The following is a 17,378-nucleotide window of genomic DNA, read 5'->3' on the forward strand; positions in this document are numbered from 1 at the left end:
GAATAGCCAGACATGTGGTGTTGGTACAGCTCTCCCATCAACTGAGTATTAACACCTTTGAAGAGCTAAATTTAGGGGACTGGGTGTGACAATGACAAATGCAAGTGTTGATAAATTCAACACCAGCGAGGTGTTAGATTTTCAACACTCGGAAAGTGTAAAATTAGCAAGGAGGGTGTTGTCCCTGTACGAGCTAGGCTGAAGTGTTTGATATGACACTTATCGATTACTTTTCAACACTTCATTTTTTTTGAGTGTAGAGATCACAAGGAAACGTGGTAAATTTATCATGCTCTCATTATAAGTGTAATGTTACTTGGTTATATAGATCCTGCCAAAAACAGAGGTTCAACCTTATACATAACAATTATTATTGTTTTACGTTTGCCTAATTATACGAAAGATTTCTGGTTGTCTTTGATTAAGCTAATGGATTGAGTTTCTACGATAGGGAATGAACCATTATTTATTATTATTAACAATGAAGGCTACGAAAATACGTCATATAGAATCTACCATCGTTGATCACTCATGTATGAAATGATGTCTAATAGATTTATGAAGATATACTTAACCACTAACGACAGATATATAGTAAGGAAGCTCTAATCCGGGTAAATTATATTGTTTGATCAAGATTGAAAACCTCATATCACATTATGCAGTATTAAACAGTATCAGTTTGATATTTGGATAAGACAGAGTTTGTGCAAGGAAGCACATTAATCCAGCCTCTAGAATCTTAGTTTGTTTTTGGTTGTCATCTTACTAAGGTAAGATATCATCATCAAGTGACCGTCAAACGTAGTTTCATTTGTGATAGATTTCTAATTGCATCAGTACAAAACGTTATAAAACGAAGGTGTGACATGATAATAAGATACGATATAACAATCTAAAGAGGAATGTATACTGACCCGATTCAAATGATTAATTTCTCACATGTTATTTTCTCAGCAACTAAAAAAAGGTATTAAGATGGGAATTGGTTTAAGGTGTTATTGATCTTTTTTTGACTTTGTTTGCAATTTAAATTGGCTACCAGATATTCCATCGCAAGATTTTAAAGAAGAAGAGAAAGATATTTAGCACTAACAATATCTGGCATTAATGGAATTAGTCATTTAGCATCTGTCGTTGTCATAAAACCTATAACGATCGTTAAACGTATGTTCATTCCTTTGGAGGCAAAGTGCAGCTGTTCTGTCACAGACACACAAGGCTCTCTCGCATGCGTTGTTCGAAGAATCATCTGTAAAAGAATCAAACAAGCGATTTGTTAGAGGAATATTGCTGGGAAAAAAAATGACAAAATGTAGTTAAGAGAATCGTTACTTACAGACCAACCTGTCCATTAGTATTGGTCGATAAGCGCAGGCTTATGATAAGATTAATTTTGAAGGGTATTTGTCAGTATATGAAAATCAAAACATTTCGAACTACATGAATAAGAGCCTCTGGTTTGTTATGCATTATTGTGTAATCCCTAAATGAACTATTGATGTTTGAGCATTCATGAGTTATTCAGGTGTGTTTTACCTTTTGTGCAATATAAAGGAGTACATTGCTTAAGCTACGAAAATACTCTCTGACATCATCGTATATGTCATCGTATGGAATGAGTAATTTTGTCATTGTAGAAAGAAAATACACTGTAAAATATTCCATTTTCATATTAGAGTCCATTGGTGATTCTGTCGAAGTAGTACACGGTCAAGGTAATACTTTCATGCATATATGATAGAAACATTAGATGTCTGAATTTCGTTCCGTATCGTCAGACGCTTGTTTACCCTAAATTCGTAGGGCGCTTCTCGCCCAGAGGGTGAAGCCGAACTCCATTTACCTTTACACAGCATAGTATTTATTTATTTGTTCAGTTACGGAGTTCCTTTACCTACATATGAACGTTTCACAAATACATTTTCTTCCTTCGCGTGAGCTGTACGACGTAATAATTATTCAAAACGGTTCCATAGAATTTTGACCTCAGAGCATACAAACTGAAGCGATGCTGCCTTTTTGGTGTAATTTTTACTATCAGTTCTTTACTCGAATGAGTACCAAATATGAAGGGAACATCGGACTTCTATATCACGTACGTATTTCATGCTCGTATTCGCTTCTCATTAAAGTTGCAAGATACGCAAGTTAGGCAACTGGATTATTCGGCAACTCTAGGGAAGATATCCCAGCACATGCACATCGTATTTCAAGTTCGCAAGATGGTCAATATTAAATTAATATTATTGAAACAATGATATCCCTTATAAACTACTCCAAGATCAGTAACTGAACACTTGATTAGAATGATACCAACAATGTTGCCGTATAAAAATATACGAATATATATATATGTATATATATACATATATATATATATATATATATATATATATATATATATATAAATATCTGGGAATGAAGTCTCCCAGGAGGGAAATAGTGAGTGGCTAGTAGTGGACGAAGTGCGTGGTGATTGTGATGTGGTAGAAGATGGTTGTGTGGTTGTAAACAGCGGTAAGTGGGGACAGGAGAAGTCGAAAGGAAGAATGGTATTGTGTGGGGATTCAATAGTACGGTATGTAGACCGAGAGTTCTGCAGGGTGGATAAAGCAAAAAAGGTCAGGGTATGTTTGCCAGGTGCTAAAATCCAGGATGTCTCTAAAAGGGTGAACAAAATCGTGTCAGATGAGGAGGTGGTTGTAGTCCAGGTAGGCACCATAATGTGCAGGAGTCGCAAAACATTATAGTCTAGGTACCACGAATTGATGTGTCGACTAGCATCAACTCGGGCTAAAGTTGTCATATGTAGTTTGTTGCCAAGATTTGACAGCAAGGTTCTGTCAGATAAGATTGTAACTTTGAATGGTTTATTGTATAGTCTGTGTGCCGACTTTGGCTTCACATTTGTTGACATGTGGTCATCATTCCAGGGTAGAAGGGATCTGTTCGCCAGGGATGGTTTGCACTTAGCTAATACTGGGGCCTCGTCAAGGGCGGCGGAACCGGGGGGGCACAGGGGGCACGTGCCCCCCACTTTTCCTCAGGTTAAAAATGTGCCCTTTTTCTCCATAAAAATTGAGGTGTCTCATCTCAAGTTAGCAAGAGGCCAGGGAACCAGAATGAACACTCGGGAAGGGCCGTTCCGGCCATCTGAGGGGTTTGTAAAACCAAAAATTTTCTTGTACGCTCCGCGCCAACTGATGGTGGCGCTCCGCTCAGATAGTCGTGCCTACAACTTTGCAAATCCTGGCTACGCCCCTGACTTTTAATGAATTTCTGTGGGTCAAACTCAAAGCTATTTCGAATGGAAAAAATTTGGTTAAGATATTAATTCGGAAGATTCCTACATTAGCGACTAGCATGATTTCACCTCATTTTGTCTCAAAAGAAAACTTGTTCATTGTTTCCTAATTTGCACATTGGATATTGCAGTGCTAGTATGCATATTTTCCTTGAGGGGGGGGGGGGGGCGTTGATGGAGTGATGTGTATACGCAAACAAGATTATACAATAAGAGTCATAAAGGGTACTAAATATAAGGCTGCATCAGTCCAATCGAATTTCTGCAAAGTGCCCTTTGATGTCGGTGCCCCCCCAGATTAAAAGTGCTTCCGCCGCCCTTGGGGCCTCGTTGTTTGGTAGGATGGTGAATTACTCTGTTGAACAGCTATGTTTAAACTAAATTGGGGGGCGATGAAGTCTGGAATTAGTTTGGATAAGGATTATGTTCCTAGTGGAGGCGATTATAGGCGTTTTGAGAGCAAGAAAAGTGATAGTCATAGTTCTAACTTTATGGAGGCATGCTAAGGTACATAGTTTCAGGGATAAGCTGAAGATTGTCTTTACCAATGCTAGAAGTATTCGTAAAAATTTTGCTGAATTTACTGTGCTTCTCGAGGATCTGAATCCGGATGTGTTTGGTATCACCGAGTCTTGGTTAAGGGAGGACATTGATAGTGCTGAGGTTTCTCACCCGGGGTATGTTGTGTATCGTCAGGACAGAAAGGATACTCATAATGGGGTTGGTGGGGGAGTTTTACTGTATGTTAGGGATGACATTGTAAGTGTTGAGAAATCTCACCAGCGTCTTTTACTTAGGCTGAAGAGCATGGGTGTCATAGGGAATTTACTATCTTGGATCGGGAATTGGCTTGGAAATAGGGAACAGAGGGTGGTAATTAATGGCTGTGCTTCTTCCTGGCAGAACGTTACTAGTGGGGTTCCACAAGGGTCTGTATTAGGTCCCCTGTTGTTTGTTGCCTATATAAATGACATCGACGGAGATATTTTGTGTACAGCTATAGGTTTGCTGATGACACCAAATTGTATTCTGAGGTCTCTTCCAAAAGCGATTCTGAGAAATTTCAAGCGGATTTAGATAAGATTTTTTCCTGGTCTCAGGGGTGGCAAATGCTTTTTAATATTGATAAATGTAAGGTAATGCACATTGGTACTAGTAGCCAAAAGTTTACATACAATCTAAATGGTGTGTAGTTACAAGAGGTCTCTGTTGAAAGAGACCTAGGTATCTACATTGACTCGTCTCTGAAGCTGCTAAAAGAGGTAATAGGGTTTTAGGTATGATCAAGAGGAACTTCAGTTTTCTGAAAGAGGACATCGTAGTTAGGCTTTATAAGCAGTTGGTTAGGCCTCATCTGGAGTATGCTGTGCAGGCTTGGAACCCTTATTTTGCTAAGGATAAGGAAGTACTTGAAAAGGTCCAGAGGAAAGCTAGTAGGATGATTAGTTCCTTAAAGAGGGTTCCTTATTATAGGCGGTTACAACTGTTGAATCTCACCACACTGGAGCTTAGGAGGTTACGTGGGGACTTGATCCAGGCTTTCAAGATTGTGTATGGTTTCGACAATTTATCCTTTACCGACTTTTTCAAGTTTGCAAACAGTAGTTGTACTAGAGGTCATTGTCTTAAACTCCAAAAGTCGCATAGTAGGATTAATATTCGGCATAACTTTTTTCTAATAGGGTTGTGAATGAGTGGAATAGTTTGCCTGAGAAAGTTGTACTTGCAAGTAGTGTCAATGGGTTTAAGAATGCTTTGGACAAGCACTTTAAGCATTGTAATCGGGTCTGAGTGTTTGTGTCTTCAGTTTTTTCCCTCTCTTTATAGGGTCCTTGATGGGGACTTAAGTGTCCCTCCTGATCCTTTTTTCTACTAAACTAAACTAAACTAAACTAAACTAAACTAAACTATATATATATATATATATATATATATATATATATATATATAGTTTAGTTTAGTTTATGACACAGTGAATGACACAGTGAGTTTGTTGGTTTTAGTTGGTTGTAGAAGCAATTTTTGTAAATAGTGTAGAAAGTTTTAATTAAAAAAAGTAAACAGATACTTTCTGTTTCTGCTGAGTATGTAGCAGATTAGTTATGGTTCTTTTACTTTTACAAGCCTTTTTGGATATATCCTTTGCTACTTATCTCTCCTGAGATAAACAGTGCCTGTTAGACAATAATGCTTATGGCTATACCTGGAAAAATAGCATTTAGAGGGACCGTGTATGGTGGGAAAGAGTTAACAAATAGCCCAGAGCTTTTAACCAGTAGTTGTTTTCACTTAGTTGTGGTAAAATTGTATCTTGTTTAGGTTAGTTCTGGAGAGTTTGATTCTTTATCTAGAGAGAACAAGACTTATCTTGCTTAATAAAGAAGTTTTGTTTATATTGGGAGTTTTTGAAAATGTCCATCATGTAACGCTATATTTTTCAATTTTGATGAGACTGTCATAATAGTATTCTTTTGGCCACTGTTCTGGATCTTTTCGAGATGGTAACAATGGACGTTTTGTATTTTACTCAATTGTTGTTCTTGGAGCCTACCTTTACTTTGTATTTGCCAAAGGAACCAGATGCTACCCCACCGAACTGTAAATGTCACTCTAAACTTAATTTGTTAAACCATTTTGTAAATCGCTGGAGTGTTGTTTGTAACGGAGCACACTGATGTACACCGTAACCTTAATTAGCGAAAATAAACTTTCCGCGTTTAAGCAAGAAAGCCAGCAGTTCGCGACAGCACCAGTTTTCAGATAAGTTTAAGTATTCCTTTTTATTGTAACCTTGTCATGGCCATAGACAATAAGTTTTAAGTTTTTCTAAGTTCTATATGTTCGGTGCATAATACAGCGCAGACTGTAACCTCAGTATTGTTTCATATTGTCTATACCGACTGTGCTGAATCTTGATGTACAGTGTTCAGTACCACAGTAACCAGTATGTTATGTAACTGCAAGAATTAATTTAATTTAAATTAATTTAAGAGTGTGGTCAAGTTGACATATTTGTAATGTAGATCTTTTTTATTGTTTTGTGCCATTGATAGCCTTATTACATCTCCATTTCCCACAAATGGAGGATTGAAAATGTAAGTAGTTTCATGGTACATTTCTTTGTGTTTTGTGTCTTTCATTGTAAACTGTGTAGAACTGACTCAGCAGTTGTTTTGAATATCAGCATTGTACCGTTTGGACATGGACACAATTTTATCCTGTCTTGAGGCCCTCTTGATACACATATTGCTAACCCATTGTCCTAATTACCTTCACCGAAGGAAAGGAGGGTCATATATATATATATATATATATATATATATATATATATATATTTATATATATATACATGATATATGCTATATGCTATATACGACCCCCTCAATAACCACACGATGAACGTCACATTTGGAGAAAACTTCAACGGAAGATGTTATGTCAAAGTTGTGCTAGTTGTGCTAAAATGATTCTTACCGCAGTAAATGTACGGGTATCTTGAACCACAGTTAGATTTAGTAACGGTATATGCCTCCCAATACGTGCCTTCGCCCCTGCAAACACCGACTTTCAGGGCATCCCAGCAGCGATCATGAGCTTGGCAGCATCTATGATAGGAATAAGACCACCAATTATATTTGAACAATGACCACAAACAGTGCCCTATGATTACACTCAACTGTCTCCATGGCAGAGTGAATGATGTCTGAATATCAATTTCTTTACAACATTGTAGTGATTTATCCACCAGAAACACAAAGTAGTCAATCCATGGATCCTCAGATCTCATCCAAAACAATTAGGAACATGGCCACTAGGATGTTAGCATTCAACAAGTTTGAAGTAAATGAGCCTAATTGTCTCTAACTTCGTGACATTTGTATTTTATGTTAATACGCTCAAGGCTGGACAACCATACATGAGTATATGGGCCTTAAACATTTGCGGAACACGTTTTTGCACATGTTTGAACTTTAAACTCTTTTCATTGAATTTTGGATATGTTATGATGTGTTTGAGGATTCGGCAACATTGTTATGTTGTTGTATACGTAATCACGTCAAAATGCTGTTTTTCATTCCTATTTGACGTTAGACTTCTGACGTTTGACCCTATGCCGTCATGCGTCACGGAGGCAGTGCATCACATGATTATGCACATACCCAAGAAGTTTAAAGCCAACGGTCATTCCTTTGGTTTGCAGTTTTTTTCTTCGTGCACACCCGTAAACACACTTTTGTTTTCTCCAACCTATCATATCCACGTACCCTGACCTTAACAATACCTCTAAACAATATAACTATTCCCAGGACGTGGTCATTCTAAGATTAAATTGGCGTCTGAGGGACTTGGAATTCCTGCTAGTAGGCCTAATGTACCTATCAAATGTATGAAGCACCTCTGACCCCCAGGATAGTTGCGTCATGTCCAAATTAAGCTGAACATTGACACATCATTGTGTAGATAATATGACACACCATTGCATTATTTAAATTTGACAGGGATTAACTTCATTTCATATAGTATTTTCTGGCCCAGTGTTACTCCTGACTTCAAAGTGAACTCATGAGGTCAAATTATGCCTACTCGGTACAACCAACCACGTAGAAGAGAAATACCAGCTTCATCCAATGTTCAGTGAGTAGCTTTTACTCCAGCATTATCTGAATTTTATATGGTTGACCATACTGAAGGTGACTCATCATCCTTTGTAGAGAGCTTGCAGCCAGATTATCAGTGCACTGATGAAATCCCACAACAATTATCCACCCATCATCTATACCTTTAGCAACGAAAGTAAGTAAACTAATGAACTCTACAAACTGGCAGGCAACTCTTGACCAAGATGGTCACATTTCTGATAAGTGGGAGGATATGTTGGCTGAGCCCGGTGACACCTGTGATGCTTCACCTTTGGAAGATGAAGAAGAGTCAGAGACAGAGTCCAGGAGTGGTTCATCATACATCTATAGAGGACATTGGATGACAGTAGAAACAAGTCTTCTCCTGATACTCACATTTGCAACTACGCATTCCATCACTGATGTCCAGCTGTCTGATATGCTAGCACTAATTAGTCTCCATTGTATGGAAACTCACTCTGCCATTGGTAGTCTTTATAGGTTGAAGACCTTTTTTTGAAAAGGCAGATTCACCAGTGCAAAAGTATTATTACTGTGAGTCCTGTTTTAGCTCTGTTGAAGATGGCCAGACCAACTGTAATATAATGCAGGATGATAATTGACTTTGAGAAGAACAAATTCCTCAATCTAACACTAGAGCCTCAAATTCAAAACTTGTTTTAGCGTCCTGGTTTTGTAGATAAAATTCAGCATAGATTTAAGGGAAGTATGGATTGTTTCTCAGTGACTTTCCAAATTAAAAAAAAAATGATTAACATTTTAAACTGATTAATTGAAACCTATTAATTGATTAACAGAAACTACGGTGAAGTTTGGTAGAATTATGAATAAGAATCCTCCTGAGTTTTTTTCTCAGAGTTTTGAGATTACTTTTAAGATTCTAAAGATTTAATAATTTGCATTGCTTAGTGTTATTTGTGGGTTTCCTGTACAAATTCAAACAAATTAAAAGATAAGTAATTTTGTAATTGCTGATCTACAAGCTCCACAGCCTTAATGTGCAGTAACCTATTTGAATTTAAGTACATGAATCATAATCTCTAATGTGCCTCTCCTCATGTTGTAACCATTACAGTTTGTTCAGTGGTATCACATATTTTCTATTCCTACAGGAAAAGTTAAAACATTTAAAAGATGATGGCTCTTTAGTTTAAACCAATAAAAATAAATTCTAAAAATTGTATGATATCTGTTTGGGTTGTGTAGAGTTTGAGTCTGTAAGATTGTATTTCTCCTTGTTGTGAAGATAAGTTAACTGCAGAACCGCTGCACTATGAGCTGCATTATGCTGTACTATGAAAGTTTTCTCGCTGTGTAGTAAATGAAGCTAATTGCAGAAGGGAAACCTACCCATGAATCATGATCATGCAGTGATAACTTGAGTTCCCACAACTAGTTGCAGTAATGGTACCTTTCTGTAAAGTGATTATTACTTGACGCGAAGAAGCTGCGACTGGTTGCAACAAGAAGGCCTGTCCTGGAAAATAACTTTGCTTGCCGCGAAGTAGCTGCGACTGGTTGCAACAAGAAGACCTTTCCTGCGAAGTAATTTTCCTTGCCGCGAAGTAGCTGCGACTGGTTGCAACAAGAAGGCCCTTTATGCGAAGTAACTTTCCTTGCTACGAAGTAGCTGCGACAAGTTACAACAAGATGGACCTCCTGCGAAGTCATATTCCTTTGCTGTGATGTTGCTGACAGTAGTCACAGGAGCAAAATCCTGCGATGAAGTAATATTTCTGCTGTCGCGAAGTCACGGCAAAGTCACAGTAAAAGTGAAGTACTGCGAAGTCTTGTAGCGAAGGTATTCCTTCGCAGCGAAGTCGCAACGACTGCGCAGGGAAGTAACCCTTTTGTTAGGGGTACTCGTAATGAACACTTAACTACCAAATTTAAGTTCAGTGTCATAATTTGTCAAGAGGACGACAATTATTCAAACATCTAATCTCCAGTATATTACATGCATAGCAATGAGAAAATAACGTTTCTGCAAACGTTAAATTATGATGAAATTCCTTAATACAGAAATCATTGGCAGTTATATGCTAGCATTGTTAGTCTATCACGTTTAAAATATAAATCAACAGTAAGAATGCAAAATACAAGAATATAAGAAACCAACTCCTGGATTTAAAAACGTGTGTTCGCCACTAATCGAATTCTTACAATACGGTCCTATCAAATATGTGTTTGCTCTTGAGGGGGGGGGGGGGGCAATTGACGGTTACTTTGATGTATTAGTTTGTAATTAATTGAATAAGACATTTTTAAACGAATTAATTTAATAAGAAAAAAAAAAGTAATTTTACAACCCGTTTTGAGCCCTTGTTTGGAGCTAGTTCGTTCAGCCTTATTTTATACATTCTATATCCCTCACTTTGTGGACAAAGAATTAGGATTTTTGACCAGTAATAACATGTATAGCTAAATTCTTTATGAACAGGACAATGTTATCCTGTCTACTTAATATACCTTAAAGTATCTGCATCATTCTGCCCATCGACTTGTATCATATTTTCTACTTTAACGGGGAGTCTTCTACTCTATTATTTTATTATTTTTTGATGATGAAACAAATAAATAAACAAACAAACAAATAAATCAGTTAAATTGTAGAGAAAGATTAAGTTTACGTGAACGTGTTCAACAATATCTACTTTATGACAACATCCATATTCTGTAAAAAAAAAATCTAACAGAACAGCGTCTTAACTAAATTCAAATCGAAGATTAAGTAGAGGGAAAGGAAAAATAAGATTACTTGGCGTCAAAGTGTAATCGTGTCACAAATTACAGTGTCTAGACGTTTTAACATATGGACATTTTAAAATAAACATTTCATTTGATTATAAAAACGATCCTCTTTCTTTTAGAACGAAAAGGCAAAATAACACAATTGTAACGAACAAGGGCCAGTCTGAATTATGAAATACAGGGACAAAAATTTTCACCGCGTCTGCCTTGGGTCGTTATAAGTTGTTAAGAATACGGATGAGACATATCATTAGGGATGCAGTGCTTAAGAAACTGAGCTCTGAGATTCGCCATACCTGTCAGTAGCATCCAATGCTGTACCTTCGCCCCCAGGTCCACACCAACAGCCATATCCCAAGTATTCAGCGGAATACCGACTACACGTGCAGTCTATCATTGATATAAACTGGTTGAAAGATGATTGGCCTATATAAAACAAGAAGGTATGTACCAACATTGTTAATGTGATCATAATGATATGAGCATCTTCTTTAAAATGGTATGGAATAATGGCCTAAATAATTTCAAATAGCAGGTAAGTCATGTTGTGGTTATTGCAACGATGTTTACTTTGTACGAGCTGTATACCCTTAAAGGATAGTTGACGCGTTGGTCATTTGTAATGCCGTCGATTTCGGAAACATGCAGGTGTTGTTATTCTTGGTCAAAGACCTCAAGAATTCAATCAAGTTCTTCCCCCCCCCCCCCAAGTTTCACGTCTCTAATCATTATTTCGGTATATCTTACAATCATGGTTATTCGAAATTGCCTTTCTAAATCTGGAGTATGAAGTTTGAACACCATTAAATTGACAACAATAGTACATTCTTCGCTATCATTTTCTCGAGCGGTAGAACTATACCAAGATGAAACTAAATGATCCAGTGCACAATATAAAAAAAAAAAAAAAAACTGACAGGTACTCACCAAAGCCAACCATCATGAGCAAAATAACAAGACTCTTCATTCTTTGTCAACCAAGTTTCAACAACGACGACGGTATCTCGATTTGTGTTTGTTTCAATTTTATCATCTTGCTTTTATACTGCATTACGTGAAGCTTTATCTACGATACTTGAACTATTTAAGGTGCCTTTGTCTGTTGTTTCAATTATATTTCAAAACGATATGTTTGAATTGCTTCCCCTCTTCACTTATGTGTCTTAATAAAGTAGTAACCATCAAATTGTTTTGGTACTTCACCACTACTTTTTGTTATTGCACAACTTTTCCAAAGTTAATCCGGCCGCCTACACCAGTCTGTGTTTGTGTTTGTTTCAATTGTATCCTTTTTCGATGATGCTGCATTCCGTGAAGGTTTATTCTACGATACTTCAACTATTTAAGGTGCCTTTGTCTGTTGCTTCAATTATATTTTGAAACGATATGTTTTAATTGCTTCCCCTCTTCAGTTATGTCTCTTAATAAAGTAGTAACCATCAAATTATTTTGGTACTTCCCCACTACTTTTTGTTATTGCGAAACTTTTCCAAGGTTAATCCGTCCACCTACACCAGTCTATCTGGCAAGTGCCAAAATGGGATTAAAAGTTGTTTTCGTTACCATGAAGTTTTCTTTGTTTTTATTTAAGCAGTCATTGGTAGGTTCACATTTTGGGTAGTATCTGTTCCCTTTCAAGGGGAATGGTTATACACACCTCGCGATGATCAAACAGTCACAGTCCCGATGCAAGGGGAGTGGGGTTGAGAGCGGATCAGACGTTCGGTAGCTTGGTTTTCGTGACCAGGTTCTTTCCTGTGTGACTTTTCTTAAAAAGTATCCCCGGTATCCCCATGGGAGAATTTTCGACAGATAAATGTTGCTGTAGCTTGATAACTCACTTAAATAATTAAGTAATGAATAAGGCAGAATTATAGTCCTGATATGTTATAATACAAAGAAATCAGACAACTTTGAGTCCAATATTGTTTCTGTTGCTATTCCAGTATTTTTCAAGGTAAGTATCGTTAAATATACTCAATTTTGAAATATTCGTATAGGCTAACTTAATGGTGACGTGGGCTCCTCGCTGCAGTTCTTATAGTTAATGTTAATCCGAGGAACTAATCTGATAAGCGCTGTACTAAACTAAAAGGTCCAGTCACTTTAAGAAGTGAACCTCAACTGTTAAAGGGTCATTCAAAAACAGCAATGTGCTATACAACCCTAGCTAGACCGAGAGCAGTGGGTTTTAACGGTCCACGGCATATCAGATTTAATATTGTTCCTGAATTTATCAACCAGAATACGGGGTATATTTTTTTTTGTGAATCTCAAACAAAGTACTTAAGAATCACTCAGTTTCTGAAACTACCTACTATCTGGTATGAGATTTTGCTACAACACTGTTGCTTATAATGGGACCACATTGACACTTACTGGTCTACTTTGGTTTTCTTTCAAAAGTGATACAGATTGAATTCAATGTATATGAAAATGTTATCTTATAGTCTTGCTGGCTTGTTTGTCTATGGCATTGTAACGAATATAATGCTTGTTTTGGTGTAGGTTGTGTAAATCTTTTCCAACACATTTATGTCAAACAATGGATTTTATTAAGTTCCTGCAAACCCCTGTGAATTAACCGCATAACTGTTTGAATGTTTTGCTTGGCTTACCACAAATTAACCCATTACAATAAAATTAATTCCACCTTCAGAGTGATAAGAAAAAAACGGCTATGAAGGAATTCGATGGCGCTGGTTTGAAACAGGGTGTATCTTAATATAAAATATTTATATGGCTCTTAAAGGCATCCGTATATTCACTTTTAGGAACAATAGCGCCTCATCAGGCAACGTATGCAGTGAACGGTGGCTGCAAGAATGCCGGTCGCAGAGAGTGTCTTGCCCTCTGGTTAAAGGTAAGGATTCACGCACGCCACCTAGACGCTTCTGGTCGATTTGACCGACCCTCTGCGCATCCTCCCGGGTTCTTTAGCAACAACAAGGGAGACATGGTCCGGGATCCTAGGCCACAAAAACCACAGCTAGAGATATTATCGCCTCAGGCCTGTCTTGAACACTAGCCACGATTTACACGACCGACGATGAAATTAATCTTTCGTCACCCTCTTTATCAAAACGGCCATCACATCTGCTAGTAAATTATATGGTTGAATTAATATATCAATACTTCAGCGGCGACTACTGAAAGAGAAAAGAAATTTCAAACCTGTGTAACTATTAATTGAGTAGAACTCAGTTCATCAGGTTACCAGTCCACTGCTCTCCCATCTGAGCCATTTGACTAGTTAACTTTCTATGAATTTAAATTGGTCTTATTGGTTGGATACAATCTATTGGTAACAGTGAACGACAATGCCTTCAACAGAATGTCTATTCATTCTAATTTACTCTCATTAGATCAACGGATCTGAATATCTTTATTAACAAGAAACTCACGCTTCCATGTCTTTGTTTACATTGCAACAAGTATCAAGAATGTCGCTTCCTTTCAAGAGTCGTAAATGTACAATAGGCTTATGCCCCGATACTATCGATGACTGCGAAGCAAACAGTAGAAGCAAAACGGATTCCGTGAAATATTCTTATTCACAAACTGAGGTTGACTTGACTTGACTTTTGGTGCGTAGGACGCTGTGTCCCTTTGCCCAAACTGAGGTTGCTTAAGATTATCCTCACAAGAGAGTTCTTGCTGTAAGTTGTCTCCCTATATTGTATGCAGACGATTATGAACTGGGATTAATCCTGAAATTTCAACAAAAAATACCTATTCACTTTTCAAGACCTTATTGAATGAGGAAGGGACAATACTTATGAAGTTAAACACGTTACCTACATGTGACTAATCTTATTTAGGGATCTGAATGGCTGGAAATTACACCCCCCACCCCACCCCCCCAATGACTGTGTTCCACACACATACGAAGTGTGTATTTAGTTTGATACAAATATTAGAATCATCTTTATAAATATCAAATTTTGGTCTTTTATCAGCCAAGAGTGTTTACAATTGTTGCATTTTGAAAGACTGAAAGATTATGAGGAAGGGACGGTGACGAGGACGGGGGTTTTGTTGGTTTTATAGCTTTATATGTGCAATACAAGTCAACACTCTGACATGGTTGACTCTATAGGCAGCTAAAATCTCTATAAAGCATTATTTCAGGTTTAAGCATGAAAGGTATAAACAAAGCTAAGTAAATTGGGTAACCGTACGCAACCATGGTATCGTCCTGTATTAGGAACTGGTATTACAATTGGGTTACTCGCAAATGCGTCACGCTCACTTCATACAGTTTGGCGCAAATATATCTAGTCATCAATAAAATAACGTGAGAACAAGAGAGTAAAAAAAGACGGTTGCAAAAGCGAGTAATGATGCAGAAACGCGAAACAGGGCATCGCAGCAAAAAACCCCACCCCCTTCCCCCCAAGAAAGAAAAGCGGCTCCCTTAGGGATTTTCACCCCCACCATGTTTTTGTTAGGGATTTTCACTTCATCATGTTTTTCGGTTAGCTAGGACCCTCGGCTTTCACAATCTGCTTGTTTGCCATTCAATTAATGGTTGGTGTGGCCACCAGCGCTGTTGCCATGGCAACACATTCATAAAAACTTGGAATTTTATAATATGTCATATCTTTGTAATTAAATAACCTAAAAGCACAACGTTCGTGTCTCAGAATATATATTTGGAGCTGCTCTGGTAAAACCAATCATATTCCGGAAATTCATCCCTAATTAGGGCTGTTGCAGTGGCAATAGCTATAATGAAATTTGAGAAAAATATAATATACTATGCAGGTGCGTATCCAGGGGGGGGGCGTTGGGGGCGCGCGCCCCCCGGGTAAGAAAAAGAGAAGAGAAAAAAAAGAGAAGAAAAAAGGAAAAAAGAGGGGAAAAAAGAGGAGAAGGAGAGGAAGGAAGGGAAAAGAAAAAGAAGAAAGAGAGAAAAAGGAGAAAAAAGAGGGGGGGTAAAGCAAAACGCGAAGACACCGGGAAGAGAAAGAGGAACAGTGACATCATTACAGCGCTGAAGGGTAGCCAGTGACGGATCAATGATTTCGTAAAAGTGTGACTCACCTTACCCCTTACACCGACAACTCCATTTTTTGACGTTTCCATTTTCCTCTCTCACTAATGATCTATATATATATACTATATACGGTCTATCATAACGCGTGTGTAGAATTGTGCTATGAAACCAACTGTGGCTGGTCTCGAACTCGACCGTGTCGTCGGGGAACATGACGCATTTTGGGATGGGGGGGACCGCCCGCCCCCCCCCCCCCCCCGTTCAGCATTTTTTAAATGATATCGCTAAGTAATTTCAAAATAGAAAGTGCTTAGAGGCAACTTACAAGGCCTGGGAAGTGTCATTTCCAGCGATCTGGGAGACATTTTCGGCCAAAATTTGCTTGTACGCTTCGCGCTAACAAATGGTCCTGGGTAGTGCCATTTCCAGCGATCTGGGAGGCATTTTCGGCCAAAATTTTCTTGTACGCTTCGCGCCAACCTATGGTGGCGCTACGCTTAGATAATTTGCCTACAGGCTTCGCCCCTCCCTTGGCAAATTCCTCGCTACGCGCTTGTTCGAATTTGTATCGCAAACAGCAGATATCACATCATATCAGTGAGCATGAAAATGGCGTTCCAGGATGAAAAGCCTCAAAACTGTCCGACTTGCCTGAAAACATAACCAAAAATTTTCGCGCGCGAAGCGCGCGTTCAACGTGTTCATGTCAATATAATATAAGCAAGCATTGGTTATTACATCGAATGCCATCATGTACCGTACGGTCCGTTCAAATTGCGCAGTACACCGCGGGATGCTAATGTAAACAACGACATGTCTCATGTAGATGTATAAAAAGCATGGAGGTCCAATTATGTCAAAACTCTCTTTTACATTAGTAATGGCGAATTAGGGCCTGCACCCCCGCCGCGCAGTGGCGGAGCGTCCATATGGTCAGGGGGCAGATGCCCCCCCCCCCCCCTGACGGACTCAAATGGACTGCTGGCGCCTTTTTCAGCTCTTTACCACTTTTTAATGATTCTAGATTATTGACTTTTTTATTGCGCTCTCATCTATACTTATTGACATTTGTCACATTTTGTTGGTGTCATTTGGCGATGACACCTTATTCTTCGTTTATCTGCAAATTAGCCAGGCCCGGAAAGGGTCATTTCCTGCGATCTAGGGAGTTTATTTACTCAAAAATTTTCTGTACGCTACGCGCCAACCAGTGGTGGCGCTCCGCTTAGATAGTGTCGAAAGCTCCCCTTCAGACCATTCTCGCCACTCCTGACCAATACCCCTAGCCCCGCCACTGCCGCCGCGCCTCCTACGCCTATGTGTGCAGTGTTCGGTTTCGGAAATATCTGCTATTTTTTCATTTCCTTCAACCAAGTTTTATAATAGCCGTCATAACAGGTTTTAATATTTGTACACCAATAAATTCACTGTGTCGGAATTTTCGAAAATTTCTGACCAACATTCTACATCACACTTCCCTCTACTCGTGCAATTTTGACCGGTCTGTTAGGGGTTGAAGGAAGTTTTTTCTATATTGGTTGTTTTTGTACAAGATTTTGTACAAGATTATGGGTATGCTTTGAAGTGAGTTTATTCACGAGAAATGTGAATTTTCAAATTCTGAACAAATATATGGCTTAAAACCTTGAAAAGTGGGGCTGACGGGTATTGTGGGCCGCGA

At 38.3% G+C, this 17,378-nt stretch overlaps 1 protein-coding gene across 1 annotated transcript; it reads right to left on the reverse strand.

The window, feature by feature from the left end:
* Positions 1-283: 283 nt before the first annotated feature.
* On the reverse strand, positions 284-11,785 carry LOC139975955 (basic phospholipase A2 vipoxin B chain-like). Its single transcript, XM_071984264.1, has 4 exons — positions 11,626-11,785; positions 10,995-11,124; positions 6,782-6,912; positions 284-1,252 (listed from the first exon to the last, which is right to left on the reverse strand). Exons 1-4 carry the CDS (start codon positions 11,663-11,665, stop codon positions 1,125-1,127), a joined length of 429 nt encoding a protein of 142 aa, XP_071840365.1. The 5' UTR covers positions 11,666-11,785; the 3' UTR covers positions 284-1,124.
* Positions 11,786-17,378: the final 5,593 nt, after the last annotated feature.

Source organism: Apostichopus japonicus, chromosome 2, assembly GCF_037975245.1.
Source record: "Apostichopus japonicus isolate 1M-3 chromosome 2, ASM3797524v1, whole genome shotgun sequence".
Taxonomy (NCBI): domain Eukaryota; kingdom Metazoa; phylum Echinodermata; class Holothuroidea; order Aspidochirotida; family Stichopodidae; genus Apostichopus; species Apostichopus japonicus.

Excerpts from the sequence above, each read along its gene's own strand:
- LOC139975955 (XM_071984264.1), bottom strand. The coding sequence starts at position 11,665 with ATGAAGAGTCTTGTTATTTTGCTCATGATGGTTGGCTTTG. Across the intron at positions 11,125-11,625 it reads GCTCATGATGGTTGGCTTTG|GCCAATCATCTTTCAACCAG; the intron begins GTGAGTACCTGT and ends TGTTTTATATAG. Across the intron at positions 6,913-10,994 it reads GCATTGGATGCTACTGACAG|ATGCTGCCAAGCTCATGATC; the intron begins GTATGGCGAATC and ends TTCCTATCATAG.